At 38.1% G+C, this 15,430-nt stretch overlaps 1 protein-coding gene across 8 annotated transcripts in view; it reads left to right on the top strand.

The window, feature by feature from the left end:
- ZNF385B (zinc finger protein 385B) overlaps positions 1 to 15,430 on the top strand; it is a 170,818-nt gene that overhangs the window by 73,128 nt on the left and 82,260 nt on the right. The window contains exon 1 of one of the 8 annotated variants that reach the window (XM_083840912.1): positions 2,710 to 2,876. The exons of 5 other annotated variants lie outside the window; for them this stretch is intronic. In XM_083840912.1, coding sequence (XP_083697038.1) covers positions 2,858 to 2,876 — 19 coding nt within the window. In that variant the 5' untranslated portion in view covers positions 2,710 to 2,857. Of the gene's footprint in view, positions 1 to 2,709; positions 2,877 to 5,570; positions 5,928 to 15,430 lie in introns of those variants that run through there. 2 more of the 8 variants (XM_083840915.1, XM_083840917.1) reach the window with 2 other exon arrangements.

Raw genomic sequence — 15,430 nt, 5'->3', positions numbered from 1 at the left:
TCATTTTTGTCATATTTCATTTACCATTGTTCTTTGCCTTTTTTACCTTCATTTCTCCCTAATGGTTTTGCTTTCTTTTCACTTCTCCCTATCTGCCTTTCGCTATCTTACAATAACGTTTTGCCTTGCCTTTTATTCCATTCCTCTCTCACATACTATGCTGTGTTGTTTTTTTTAAGCCCTTTTCCCCTCATCTTTCTCCTCTGTATTCCACTGTTTCTCTCTTTAGTTTCTCTTCCAGCACCTCCCCTAACCTTTGTTCCTTCTTTAGCTCTTTAGCACCATCTATAATACAGTAGCTGCATGACCGCTTCAGGCTGGTGCTCAAGTGGAAAGTGTTCTCCTCTGGCTTCTCTCCTCACCCCCGGCAGGCCAACGCGCTTGCAGTGTGGAGGAGCCATATCAGTACCGGCACTGGCTGGGTATCTCCAAAGGGCCCTGGTCAAGCCCCAAAATAATCAAGGGACCTCCACAATTGTGGGACAGTGGGCGCTAGTAGGAGTAGATGGGAGTTAATATGTGTTTTAAATGGCAGGGAGGGGCGATTTGGAGTTAAAACTTAGACTGTCTGGTCCCAGAAATCACATTTTTAATGTGAGCTAGAGGGCAGGCCAAAACCCTGAAACTGTGGTTAGTGAGTCCTGAGAGTGTGCCTTCAACTGAAGGCCAGTCTCTGAGAGACCAGCTGCTGTGTGCTGTTAAGGGAAATAGAAGGGAGCTACAGTGCATTGAAGCAGCTACTTGGTTGGACCTGAGCATGCCAGTGCGTTGTGATGGCTTTAACAAGAAGCTATCAAGCATTGCCAAAAAGGAGAGGTTACAGACATTGAACAAGTGGAGGGAGTCAGGGAAGCATGCCTGCTGGTTCAGGGGCATATAGTCCTTGCCATTTTGTCTTCTTATAATGCACAAATATACCACAGGCTTATGGAACGTATGAAACACTTCTGCAGTTTACGGTGTACTTAAAAAAAAAAAAAGCTTTCAGACTTCACAGAAAATACAAGTAGTAGTATTATTGTCAGCATGAGAGAATGTAGTATTTACTTGGGAATACTGGTCATCTTGCTAAGTCATCTGAGTCTATATAAAATCCACATAAAGTTTCATAGAGTTTTGGTGCTGCCAATCCCAAGTGCGCAATGAGAATGAGTCACATCTTCCAAGATCACAAGATTTGCTTAGAATCAGAGGGGTTTATTTTTAATTGGGTTTCATTTTTATTTGCCTTTTTATGTCAGAACTGATTCATTTTTTCCACTGTTTTTTTTTCTGAGATTGTTACCACTAGCAATGTCCCTCCTTTTAAATAAAAAATAAAATAAAAATTTGAGGGGACTCTTAAGAGTACCAAATAGTTCAGGACATGTAACAAAATCAAGTAATTGCTGCCAATTCATGTTGACAGGTAATTATTGAAGTAAGCTGCTTTTTAGTAGAGAGGATGAGGAGTGGGAGGCTCTAGAATACAATAAGAAGATTAGGCTGAAGTTTCATGTGTGCTGCTTTGAGTAACCAATAGTCACAGCCTAAAGAAGGGTGTTGTCACTGGAACAGTGTTTTATGAAGGACTGCATACAAAATGAATCTGTTCAGAAACATTTTGTCTATTATTTCTAGGTTTGAGTTAATTTGTTCCAAGCAGTTTGCTTTTAAAAATCCTGTTCTCCCTCTCATCCCATCCTCTCATTTTTATAAAAGCAAACAGGGAAATTAAGTAGTTCTTATCTCTGTACATCTAAGGCAAAGCACTGAAGTGGGAGGGTTCTATACGAAGTTTGTTTCATAATCCTCAGTTTGACTATGAGGAATTGTCTGACTTTACTACAACTGCACAAATTTGCATCAGATAAAGAACTGTCCCTAATGCTCTTGGACTTCCCGGTGGTGCGTGAGTGTGGGTGTTTGTTTTGATAAACTTTTTTTTTTTCAAGCATACTGATTTAGTTGTTCTTGGAAGCATTCTTCTGAGGTGTCAGAAGTTCTGTACAGACCACAGCTGTGTATGTGTTGCAACAGCACGTCCCAAAGCAAGATGATCCAGGGCATGGACACCTCTTTCCATTAGCAATTTATTGTTCCAGTCCCAGCTTTCAGGTGTCTTGCCTTTTGCTTTTGCAATAAGAGGTTAACTGTGATTGCACAGAACCGGTCTGTCATGGGGTTTAGTGGACTTGCGGTACTTACCATGGTAGCAGTAGCATTCTGAACATTTCTATTCCATGTTCAAATTAGGGTTGGAGGTGATTTTTGAGCCATGCAATTCCAGGTTTAAAAAATCTCAAACCAGCTCACTGCTGATATTTCTTTAAAGGAAGCATGTTGTATCTAATGAGACAAATTCAGCTGTGAGGTAATCAAGCACTGTGGTAACATCAGACATTCGCTTTTGCAGAACCTGAATTTAGCCTACTGTTTAGACACTTAGTTTTGTGTAACCAAACACCCTGTGTAACACAGGAGTTCTGCAAGGAGTTTTTGCCTCGCTCAAAGATTAGGCAATTAACTAAAAGCAGTTTCAGGGCAGCTTTATTAAAATATACCACTTTAAAAATTTAATGTAGTGGTGACTTGCTTTTTTTTTTTTTTTCCCCCTTGTGGTTTTGTTACCTCAAATTAAAGTGGCACCAGCTACTGACTGTCTCTGCATCACTTCGGTGTAGTCTGAAGAGGTGTCATTCACCAATGAGAGTGAAGTAAAGTATCCCTGCGGCTTTATGGGGCAAGGCATATTTCTTAGCAGCTCGAGTTCAAACCCTACTCAAAACTCAACCCGAGTCAAAAAAGGAGTTTGTGGGAACGTTCCCTTTGCTAGATCTATTGTGCAGAGCTTCATATTTTGCTGAACTAACTGTAGATGAGAAACATGCTTCTGGGTAAGTAATACCATGTGGAGGTTGAAAGCTGTCTCACCTAGCTGCATAATAGAACACTGTATGCTTGCTCCGGCTGAACGGAAGGAAAAATGCACACAGTGTTTCTGCCGATTTGTTTTTTAATAGCAACCCATTAGTGAAAGCTGTAATTGTGTGCTATAGTTTAGGAGCTGGGTAGTTGAATTAGGAAATATTAGCTTTGCGAGTGTCTGTGATCTATTTTTCTAGATACTTTTTCATCTTTAGGTAAACTACATCAGAGAAATACAAATGCCAAAATCAGCATTTGAACTTTCTCTCTTTTTTTCCCTTGTTAAGATGGTAATCATGACATTTTCTGAAGGAAGGCTATAAATGAAAATTCTTGTTAGTAAGCCCATTGGAAGAATATATTAAATATTAAAATAAATTTGTTTCTTACTTGTGAACATGCTGATAGTTGAGCATAAAAGTTTAATGCCTGATTATTGAATGTATTTAATTTCCTTTTAGTATTATGCTGCTAAATCCTGTTGACTGATACAGTGTTATATAATAGTTTCAACAACCATAAATAGTAATAACATTTGAAATAGGTAATGCCTTCTTGTGTATTTTAAAGAACAGCTTCAAATTATCGAGCTTATGAAATGTTAATACGTTGCAGATTTCACTGTACTGCTTAACAGCAATGTTAAAAATGTGCATGATGCTTTCAGAAAGTTCCTCTTAGGATGTCTTGTTAGGTTGAAAGCAGATAAATTCTCTCCTTCTATCCTCAAAGTCCTGCTTGTAGTTAAGAGATTACCTTGTAGAAAACATTTTTATTTCATACAAGGCAACCTTATCGGGAGGAATGCAATTGGTATTTTTTTCAGATATCAAAATAAATACTGATGAAATGCTCATTTGCAGTGAATTGAACATTATAAAACACTCCCTGCTCTGTGTATGATCATCCTTGGGCTGTGGAAAATTTGGCTTCATAGGCTTTCATTGTTTTTAAAACATTTTTTTTCTCTCAGTTTGCCGAGAAAGACATGTGTCCATTGACCATCATTTTTGGTTACCATCTTCTTGTTTTAACATTCTAAAGGCAAGAAAATGCCCTAGGGAGATGATTTTGTTAAGGGTTTAGGATTAGTGTAGTTTTTAAATTGGACAGATTTAAGCAAAATAAGTTGCATGTTTGTAGGTGCTTCAGGACTGCAAGTATAGCTATTTCGTAAGCATTTATGCCTTGCCCGGTCTCTCTCCATATGTGCCCGAGACATTGTGCTCACGTTTCATTTAATGACCACAGTATTGCAGCTTGGGTGCTGAAGTGTTTGTGGTAGGGAAATGCCTTCTGATTTTTCTAGACCTTTGCTTCCCTGTCTCATCTTGTGTATTCAGACACAGTCATGATGATAATTTGCTGTGTTGTGAAGAAATGTGTGCTATGGAAGGTTTTAACAGCAAAGTCTGAGAGAAATCTGCCCCTTTGGTTGTTTCTACTGCTTGCTCAGTGATTTCAGCATTCTGTATTAGAAATGTATTTGTTTTCTCTGAACTTGGAGCCTTCCATGCCTTCTTCAGGATGCTTATTTAAGATCACTGGTCAGACCTTCCCTGTGTACTACCATTATCAAGGTAACAGCAAGATTCATGTTTACCTGCGGATTCTCACTGGCTCAAGTGACGGCCCACAACACGAGCAAGGCTGCTGCTTGTCACTTGCAGCAAAGGGCTGCTGGGCAGTGCAGACAGCCCCAAATCTCAGTACTGCCTGCTCCCAGGAGATGAGGTCTAGGTGCTGGGTGGTCTGTGCGGGCCAGGCAGTGGCTGTCTGCTGCTCTTGGCCAACAGCTGGCAAGCCCAAGATGACACTGTCCTGGCAACGTGGCTTGCAAGCAGAGGGAGAGAAGTGAGAGTCCCAGAATTGGTATCAAGCCTTAGGGGACAGTTACAGTGCGATGAAAACTGCAGAGCAAATTCTGTCTGTGCAGAAAGTTTAAAGAACAAACAAAGAAACAAACAGAACAAAAAGGTTGTTTTAACTTATCAAAACTGCTTTATACAGAACATGCAGCTCTGTTAAACTGGGAGACCCAACTGAAAGAGGAAACCCAATAAAACGTGGAAACTTGTGCATGGAAGATAATGTGAATTTTAGCAAGGGTAGGAGCATGAAGCAGCAGTGAGGGCAGAAAAGGGCGTGTTTGAACAGGACCCTGGGCTTACGATGGGTGTCTGGATAGCAAGGGTAATCCAGAAGTACATAAGTACTCCACTGTGACTTTGCCAATGATATTTCTTAATAACAGTAATTTAAAAAAAGCCCTGTCTGTAGGAAAGATGAAGCCAGCCTTACTGTTAAGCAGGATGTTCAGTGATGGGCACTAAACGGCAGCATGCACATAAAATTTGTGTCATAGGTTTGTGTTTAGATAGGTGAATATTCCAGGTGCACACACAGATTTCTTGATTTCTGCAAGTAGATACTTGGCTTTGTTCAGTACTTGAAAATTTGGCCTTTGGGGAAAAGATGCTTTTATGTGCTCTAATACTAAAGTGCTTCCAGCAAACTTTAAAATCGTCACATTCTGGAGTTGCAGAGAACATTGAGATCTTTTGGATTGACTTATTCAAATATCCTTATAGCTGATGGTGTGCTCTCTTTTGAATAAATTCAGGAAAGATTCATCCTAAGCTGTTTCTATCCAGTACTGCTTTAAAGAAACAGGAAAATATAATCATTTCGTCACTTAAAGCAGCTTAAACCTTCAGGGGGAAAAGGGTTACTACTTAAATTTCAGATGAAAGGAGCGTTTTGTGAATTCATCTGTGTCATGTATTCATACCTGAATTAAAATGAGCCGTGATGTACTGCTGTTTCTCTGGAACATTACATAAACTTCCCTGTTCTGAACCACGCACAAGTTTGAAATGTGCAAACAGAACTGAAAGAAACTTTGCAGTAGTTTCTCCACAAGCAGGAAGCCTAATATTTACACTACAATCAATAGGGTAGTGGACACAAAGACAAGCAGTACTCTCTCCTACAAAACTTGGTTTAGCTGGTAAAAGAAGGTAGGATCCCTGTGAACAACAACTGTCTTTATAGTTAAAGATGGGTACGGTTGGGGATGGGTTTGGCTTGAATTCTGCAGAACCTTGTTGGCTGAGATTTGGAGTTGTGCAATTAAAGCAAGGGATTGTTTAGAAATGTATTTGGAACAGATTTCTTCTGGTTTAATTCCTGGGATTTTGATCAGGTCTTTCACTTGCATTTTTGTGAGACTCCATATATTAGTTGTGGAACAATCTGGTCCTGATATGGCTTGGCATGGTTTCTTTCTGTATGATATACCTGTATCTTCCTGAAATCCTTTGTTGTGATATTTATTTCTGTTTGTGCTGGGTGACTTCAGGGGCATGTTCTCAGGCTTGTAGGCAAGGGAAGCAAGAACACAGCCTACCTCAGTGCAACCAGAAAGGGACAAGAGGGGACCGCAAACAGTATATTTAATACTTGTAATTGTCTCAGCTGTAGGGCTGATAATATTAACTGACAATATAAGATGAAATTTTTCAATTCTAGAGGGAGGTTGCTGGATCCAGGAACTTTCCTGAAGTGAAACCTGTCTTGGTTCCTTTCGTTTCCAATATACTTACTGTGAGGACTCTGAAAAATGTTGTTCCCTAAATTCTGTGGCTAGGAATGATTGTAAATAGCATGTGCTATGTGCAAAGAATTATTGAGAGAAAGACCTGCCTGCCCCCTTACTCCTTGAGGAGACCTGTTCATTGGAAGGAGGGCAGGTAGCTAAAGTATTGAGACACTGTGCTAAATTTCAGTTTTGAGAGTGGACATTTTGCTCACTACCCTGGTGTTCTTTTTCACTGCTCCAACTGTTGTAGGGGACCAAGTATGTGGAGGTTGAAGGTATGACATGAGCTTTAGAGTAGCAGGATTGTTTCTGAGATTAGCTGGAGTTTTTGGAAAGTTGTTAAAGTCTCTCTGGGATAATGGTGAGGGTAAGAACTGATGATTTGTAACTCTTTAGAAGTTTTGTCAGTAGATCAAAGATCAGGTGGACAGACACAGGAGACTCTTCAAATATCTGTAGTCAACAGAAGTGTGAGGAGTCCTCCCCAAAAGGTTTAAGAATTCTAAACAATGGAGATTATCAGGTAATCATAATTGGATGTTATATATCAATTTTTCTCTTTTTTTTAAGCATGTATGCCTTCTAGTTTATTTTTAATGTGTTCTCAGAAGAGAGTTAAAATTTAAAATGATAACAAAAATTTGAACTAGGCAAGGAAAATTTCAGCTGTCAGACTGACAGATTATAGGCTACTGAAAAACATGGTCTTAATAATAAAAAGTACCCTGCAAACCCCCTAGTTATTCTAAATGTGTTACCTATTGTAATAATACAAGCCAGTAAGTGAAGTTCAGCTCATATTATGAAACCCAATATAATTTTCTAGTCTTTGTGATTGAAGTTTGTTTTGTTTGGTGATTTCATTAACCATTATTACCAATGAGAAATGAAGCTCAGACATACATTTCAAAGGGCAATGCTACCCAGAGAACTGTTATATATGCTGTTTGGGCACAGATCCAAATCGGTGTCCAGGGTTACCTGATAAAGCAAATTCCTTCACTTGAAGAGATAATAATTGTTATAACATTGATAAATGCAATTATCCACAAGAGATAAGGCATCTCAGCAGCATTTACAAGGTACTTTTTTATGTTGTTTTCAAAAAAAACAGCAGTTGGCCAACTCAGATCTTTGTGTCTTTGCAGAGCTCTATCTGGTATTGCTTTCTTGTTTAGCATCCTGCTTATATGGTTGTGCTTGTGTGGTACTAGAGAAAAGAGAATGCACATTGAGGTTTTCATGTTTAGCTAAATTAGATTCTAAACATTTTTTCCCTCTACTTTTACAAGTATTTAGACTAAAATCTATGTTCTCAGAGAAGCTGTGCTTTGTACTAAACTGAAGGTGATGGCTAAAGAATCAGATTGTTCTTTCCAAATTTTATTGGGAACCTGAAGAAAGAGAGTTTTCATAATGGAGTATAGAAAATTTCTTTTGGAACTCTTGCTCTTTGTAATTTTTCAACAATACATGTATTGTTAAATGTCAAGGCATTTGCTCAACACAAAAGAATGCTCAAGTTCATCCTACTATATTTTGCTCCTTGTTACCAGCATTTCTTGTTCTTGCTCATGAAAGCATTCAGTCATACACTTTATGATATTACACTAAAACACCATATTGCTTAATAACTTGGATGGTGTCTGTTTTAAGCTTATAGAATAACCTATCCTGATTGAGAAAAGGCTAAGCAAAACCCCAAAAATAACGCATCCCTTCTTAATATATATATATATATATACACACACTTCTGTTACTTGTGTTCAATTTGGTTTAATTCATTGTTGTAAATAAAGCAAAATACAATATATCCTTCTAAATAACACAGTTGCTCAAATAGAATTATGACTATTTTGGACTCCAGATATTTAAATTAATTTTACGCTTTTACATTGTGCATAATCACTTAGGGATACAGCCTTACAGTGTTCTTAGGCAAGTTGTTCTTGCTGACTTATCAGGAGGCCTGTCTCTGTAAGCACTGTGAAGTTGAGCCATGCTGCTTCCTGCTGATCCAAGTCATGTTCTGTTTTATGAGTATTGCACTTTAGTCTATTTGTTTCTATGATGTTGGAAGAGACTGTAACTGCTGTGTCTTAGTTAAAGGGCTGGCAGTCTGGAAAAGCTGTGTGTGGTACTCATTTTTGCATTGAACCAAAATATTTCTTGGTCAGGATATGATATGTAATGAAGTTATAGAGAGAATCACTGTTATTGCCAGTATGTAAGAGGTATTCCTGCAGGGATTTGCTATCAAATAGAATATTAAACGTTAGTAGATTTAAAGTAGACTGGTTCTGATATCAAATGTTGCACATCAGTAATGTTTGCAGATTGAGATCCTACGAACCATAGAATCAGAATGGTTTGGGTTGGAAGGGACCTTAAAGGTCTTCTAGTTCCAACTCCCCTGCCATGGGCAGGGACACCTTCCACTAGACCAGGTTGCCCAAAGCCCGATCCAACCTGGCCTTGAACGCTTTCAGGAATGGGGCATCCACAGCTTCTCTGGGCAACCTGTTCCAGTGCCTCACCACCCTCCGAGTAAAGAATTTCTTCCTTATACCTAGTCTAAATCTACCCTCTTCTAGTTCTAGTTCTCCCATCACTACACTCCCTGATAAAGAGTCCCTCTCCACTCTCTTTTAGGCCCCTTTTAGGTACTGGAAAGCTGTTATCAGGTCTCCCTGGAAAAGACCTGAACAGGTGGGTAATGGTCTAATATTATCTCCTTCTGTCTTCATGTAAAATTTATTTTGTCAACACAATTACACCAATTTAATAGATTGGCTTTTTAAGCTATTTTCTCTAGTCTGCTTTTCTTACTGCTCAAATTTCAGTTTATACTTGTCATAATATTCAGATTGGTTTCTTACATGAGGTTTCATAGTAATATTAAACAGGTATTAGAAGTTGTTTTAAACCATACATAGTAAGGGTGTGGTCATTTCCAAACATTTCACGGATATTATCATAGGAGGCTGGAGGTTCTGGAGTGGTCAGCATCGTTTTCATCTATCTCTGTCATCTGCATTTAGGAAATATCAGTAATTTAGTAAATGAAAAGACAGCTTCATATATAGACTAGTTGAAGCTTTAGTAATACAGGTTTTGTCAGCGTCTGCCATGGTGAGACACCATGCTAGATGCAAAGGAATACTCTCATGTTACCTCTGTCTCTCTGTTGTGGTAATAGCACAACATAACATTGTGGCTGCCCGTGTGTTTGTGAAATGCCTTTGCATTAGCAGCTGACTTCAGAAAAAAAAAAAAAAGAAGGTGGTGAATTTGGCTGCTTAGTGTTGTTTTAGAGAGTGGACCGAAAGCAAAGACCGGCATATGCAAGGAGGTGTGAAAGGCTTAGGCATTTAATTGGCACGAATCAACCAATAGGTTTCTTGTACTTTTTTTCCTCAGACTTAATTAAATTCTAACTGGAAGATTAAACCACGGTGAGGATCATTAATAATTTAGCTGCTATACTTGTTATATACAATCTTGAAGGAAAAATATCTTGGAACTTTCGTAAGGACACTAAATACCAATCAACTCTGGTGATTATATTTCTGAAAACAAAAATTTTTATCGAAGACAAAACAGTAAGAAGTATTTGACTAAGCTGCTGGGTATAACAAGCACTTTCAATTTTCTCTTTTGGAATTTAATAGTAAACACTCAATTTCATAATTTGCATTCGGATACAAGCTGATAATGATTTCTGTGGAAAAAGTAGTTCCCTGATACAAAGTTGTACTGCTGAAGATGAAATACTAGCTGTAGTTCAAAGATTAAGAATATATTTTCAGAATCATTTATCAAACACATTTGTATTGATAGACCAAAAATGAGGGTCATTTTTGCTTGTTGGACTTGAATTTAAAGGCTCTTTCTTTTCACCACCACTGGGGATGCACAAGGGCTGCCCATTCAATCTTATGTGGTTCATTTATCAGGTTTCTTGTTTAGCAGTCTGTTTGGTGGATCTTTCCAAAATGAGGTGCTTCATGAAACCAGACTTAGAGGACTAAATGACATAGTTATGGGAAGAGGCTAATGAGTTAGCCCTATGAAAATGTGATATAAAAAGCAACATCCAAAATTACCTTAAAACAAAGATAGAAAAACACATATAGTTCTGTTTCTTGATTTTTGTAGCATAAATCTTAGATGCTTAATCCAAAATTAGAAGAATTATGAAAAGACATCTAATTCTTAATCCAAGAAAAAATAGCTAAAATATCAAAAGAATTATGCTTTTCCCAGAAATCTTGAAACATTTTTTTCCTATCTATTTTGGAAGTTCTGTGCTATTTAAGAATGAGTTTTAATATTTTTATTTCTGTTTTGCTTGAATTTAGGAGAATTATATAGATCAGAGATTGTTCGATGATAACTTCCAGGCCTTTTCTTTGGTTGATTCACGTACTTTGTCCTGTGTTTAAAAATTAATCAGTTTGTTGACATCAACAGCTGCTCTTTAGTGACTTGAGTTACAGTATATTAATGACTGTCAGCATGTCCTGGTGGCACAGCTGAAACTTAGGTAGCGATGTCAGTAATAGATCTAAAAGTAGTTCTGAAAAGTTCTTTGAAAAGTTACTGCCAGCTTTCTGGCATGACAGATAGTAGCACAATAGGACAAGAAAGCAGCCCTGTGATGTTGGTGAGTTTATCTCCTGACAGACAGCCAAAGAACTGTGTGTATGAGTAAATCATAGAAAAATTGCCCCTGACTAGAAATCAGGTTTTGTCCGCTTTGATGTATGAATATTAATTTAACTATAAGACATTAACTTAGGAACTTAGATTTATTCACTTATTAAAAAAGAAAAAAGGCTGTAAGTCCTAAAGAAATAACAATAATAATAATAATAAAAACTCTTAAGAATTCATTAATTTGTCCTGAAAGAAAACATCCAGAGCTAAAGCTCTCCATAAATCCGTGTTGTTTCCCATCCCATGTTCTGGCAAAACAAAGAAGCTTCATTTAGTTTAATCCAAATGCCAGACTATTTTCTCTCAGGTAGCCCAAAGTTCTAGAATTAAGGGAAACTTGGTAAAGTGCTCCTTTATAAATAGGGGATTTGTTAGTTACGGTGTTTGGAATATGCATTTTAAAACTTAGCTTTCGAGTTGTCGATGAGAGTGAATCAATCGCTGGGGCTGATAACAAAATCTGTACGGGTGAAGTGTGTATTTTGTAAGAATCATCCCTTTGCAACTCCTGTGTTTTATTTATTTATTTATTTTTGTTGGTTTTGCTTTTTAACTGTGCTGTCAAAAACTGAAGAACATAAGAGACATCAGAACAAGTATCAAGAGCATTATGGTAGAGAGAGAGAATTACAGAAGCAGTGAGGCTGCTGAACTAAAAACAAAAAACAGTCAAGAGCAGAGTAGGGTTATCACTGAAGGTGCGAAGAGAGACTTGACTCTAGGTATGTTTACAGCTATAGGAAACTAAGGGCACTATAGACATAAAAGGAGACATTCAAATTGTTTAAAGGTTTTGAAAAGATTGAGGAATAAGGATAGAGATTCAATCTTATAATTTTACTGAAAAAGTAATTTCATAGAATCATAGAATATTCCGAGTTGAAAGGGACCCATAAGGACCATCAAGTCCAACTCCTGGCACCGCACAGGTCTGCCCAAAAGTTCAGACCATGTGACTAAGGGCACAGTCCAATCTCTTCTTAAATTCAGACAGGCTTGGTGCAGTGACTGCTTCACTGGGGAGCCTGTTCCAGTGTGCAACCACCCTCTCGGTGAAGAACCTCTTCCTGATGTCCAGCCTAAACTTCCCCTGCCTCAGCTTGACACTGTTCCCACAGGTCCTATCACTGGTGATTGCGGAGAACAGGTCACCTGCCTCTCCACTCCTCCTCGTGAAGAAGTTGTAGACTGCGATGAGGTCCCCCCTCAGCCTCCTCTTCTCCAGGCTGAACAGGCCCAGTGACCTCAGCCGCTCCTCATATGTCTTACCCTCTAGGCCCTTCACCATCTTCGTCGCCCTCCTCTGGACACTCTCCAACAGTTTAATGTCCTTTTTGTGCTGTGGTGCCCAGAACTGCACACAGTACTCGAGGTGAGGCCGCACCAGTGCAGAGTAGAGCGGGACAATCACTTCCCTCGACCGACTAGCAATGCTGTGCTTGATGCACCCCAGGATACGGTTGGCCCTCCTGGCTGCCAGGGCACGCTGCTGGCTCATATTCAACTTGCTATCAACCACAACCCTCAGATCCCTCTCTGCGGGGCTGCTCTCCAGCATCTCGTTGCCCAGCCTGTACGTATAGCCACGGTTGCCCCGTCCCAGGTGCAGGACCCGGCATTTGCCTTTCTTAAACTTCATGTGGTTGGTGATCACCCAGCTCTCCATAATTTCTGTGCCTGTGGGATTTTGATGGCACTGACAGGGTAGCTGTTCAAACAATAAAAGATACAGGGAATATCTGGAGACAGAGTGAAGTGGTGAAGTGTCCCTTTTTACCAGTGTCCTTATAGTTTGTGCTATGTGACAGGCTATGAAGTAGAAGCACTGTGTTTTCCATTTTCCTGTAAATGTTATTCCTAAGCATTCAATTGTTAGCTTCTAATTCTGGTTTTGCTGGCATTTTTGCCACTTATTACAGTGGAATGAGGAGTTAGTTCCTGAAGTTATGTATTGCAGCTCTGATGTGCTGATTAGCATGTCCGTGGTGTATCAGGTGCCTTATGTACTGCAGATCAGTGTGGTGTGGGACACAGGCTTCACCTGAAACTGTCTTCTGACTGGCTTGTTCTGTCTCTTTCTCTCGTATATTTATTTTTTGTTTTATTTTGCTTTATTTTGTTTTGTTTTAATTAATTAATTTATCTTTTTTTTTTTTTTTTTTTTTTTTTTTTACTGTTGGGAATCCTGTGAGGTTAATCAAAATAATCTCATGGACGTGAGCATATGTGAGAACAGAAATAGGCTCAGAAATCTTCAAGATCTGGTATTTATCTGATTTAAATGAGAGAGAAGTAAAATCTTAGAAGGGAGGTCATTTTCCATTTGGTTCTGCATCTTGAGTGCAGTCATCCACCAGGAGTGATGTGTGGTTTTCGATGGAGTTCAACTCCAGCTGTAGAACAAAATCAATCAGTTTTTCACTGAATGCACTCAATAGTAAAATATATACTTTATAATCAGCAATTTTAGAGACTACAAGATTACTCCATGGCTCTGTGCTCTTAAAATTTTAAAATTACGGTAATTATCACATTGAAAACTCATCTGATAGTTGAATACTAAAAATAAAATTGAAACATAAGTGAAATTGATATTAAAATATCTGAAAATCGGCTACACTCACCATCTTCATTATTTTCCGATCTTGCAGAAGTACTAAGCCATTTGGCTTTCCCACCCTTTTCATGGGATGCTCTCCTTTTGCTTTATTGGTCAAGTTGTCCTTCTGGTTTTCCCAGTATTCATCCTTAGGAATACCATTCATTTCCTTCTTCAATCCTGTCACTCATGGTTATGTCCCAGTGCATCAGATTAAGGAATATTCTTTGCTTACAATATTTACTCCTCAAACATTTGTGCTACAATGAGGGTTACATATACTAATTTCCTTCTAAACTAATCATAGTAACAGCATTAGAAATGGTGCTCTCTGGTTGCATTTAAGGATCTTACATCATTCAAATATTTTATTTCAAAATTGTCTTTATTTAGAGAGCTTGTAAATACCTTTTGAATATCACTTTCCCTGTGATCGTGTTAGTCTGTGGTTCCTATCCTGGCTGCTGGGTTCACACAGGTGATGTTTGGTGTTCTGCCACTTGATTATTGATGTTTCTTTTGTATGCAGTAACCTTGCAATTACTTTTAGTGGCATACTCTGTGTATATATGGTGCTTTGAAATATTTTTTTAGATTACATGAAAGTTCTTTTAGCCAAATGCTTACTTCCAGCAGCTGTAAATGGTGTCAACTTACTCTTTTAGCTGTCTGCTGTTGGGATATTAATAACAGTATCAGTTTACTTTTTGAGTCCCTGTTCAAGTTTGGCCATTGAGAAATGGTATAATGAAAGGGATGGAATTCTATTACGACTTAATAATAGTGAAACAAACAAGCAAACAAAACAACAAAATTCATCTGGATTCCTGGATAGGAATAAAAAGATTTAAATAAAAGTAAAAACTATTACTAGCTTCTCCAGTATCACTACAGTATAGTAATAGCCTTAATATTTCAAATATATGTTACAAGATCTGAATAGATCTTAGAGTTTAAAAGAATGAGCAGCTTTTGTGGAAGAAGAGAGTGGGCTGATTACAGGAAAACTAACCACAGAACAAAAAAAAAAATAAAAGTTTCTAATTCTTGGTCTACATAGAAAATGTTCATCCATATACATTTAACATGCTGAGTCTATAAAGCACAGGGATTTATGTTGCTCTTAGAGGACTAGTTGTAAGATTTGCGAAATCCTTCTGTTACAGCTATTTGAGAAGTGCTTTGAGAGGTAGTCCTGCAAGTCTAACAAAAATGAGGATCTCAGCACTGTCTTTGCTTTTTAAAATTAAACAAAGGAATGACTTCTACATGAAAGAGAGGAATTATTACTTGTAAATCCAAACATCAGGGATTGAAATCTTAGACCCCTAGAGCAAGGAAAGTGTAAGAAATATTAAGAAGCATAACAAAGTTGTCATAAAGTCAGTATTTTATATCCAATTCTGAGTCATTCTGTACTTAAAAATTATATAATACTGCCAATTATGAATAAAAATCCAGGTGGAATTTTAAAACCTTTCATAAGAATTTTGAAAACCCTCTTGATACTGTCATGCCCTAAGGAACCAGGAACATAAATAACCCAGTACCCGATGCTGACCTCTGAGAAAATATGCAAACTCCCATTAAACTGCATCTGGAGT

This window comes from Anser anser (assembly GCF_964211835.1).
Source record: "Anser anser genome assembly, chromosome: 6".
NCBI lineage: Eukaryota > Metazoa > Chordata > Aves > Anseriformes > Anatidae > Anser > Anser anser.
The sequence above is the reverse complement of the archived record's forward strand: the minus strand, read 5'-3'. Positions and strand labels throughout refer to the sequence as shown.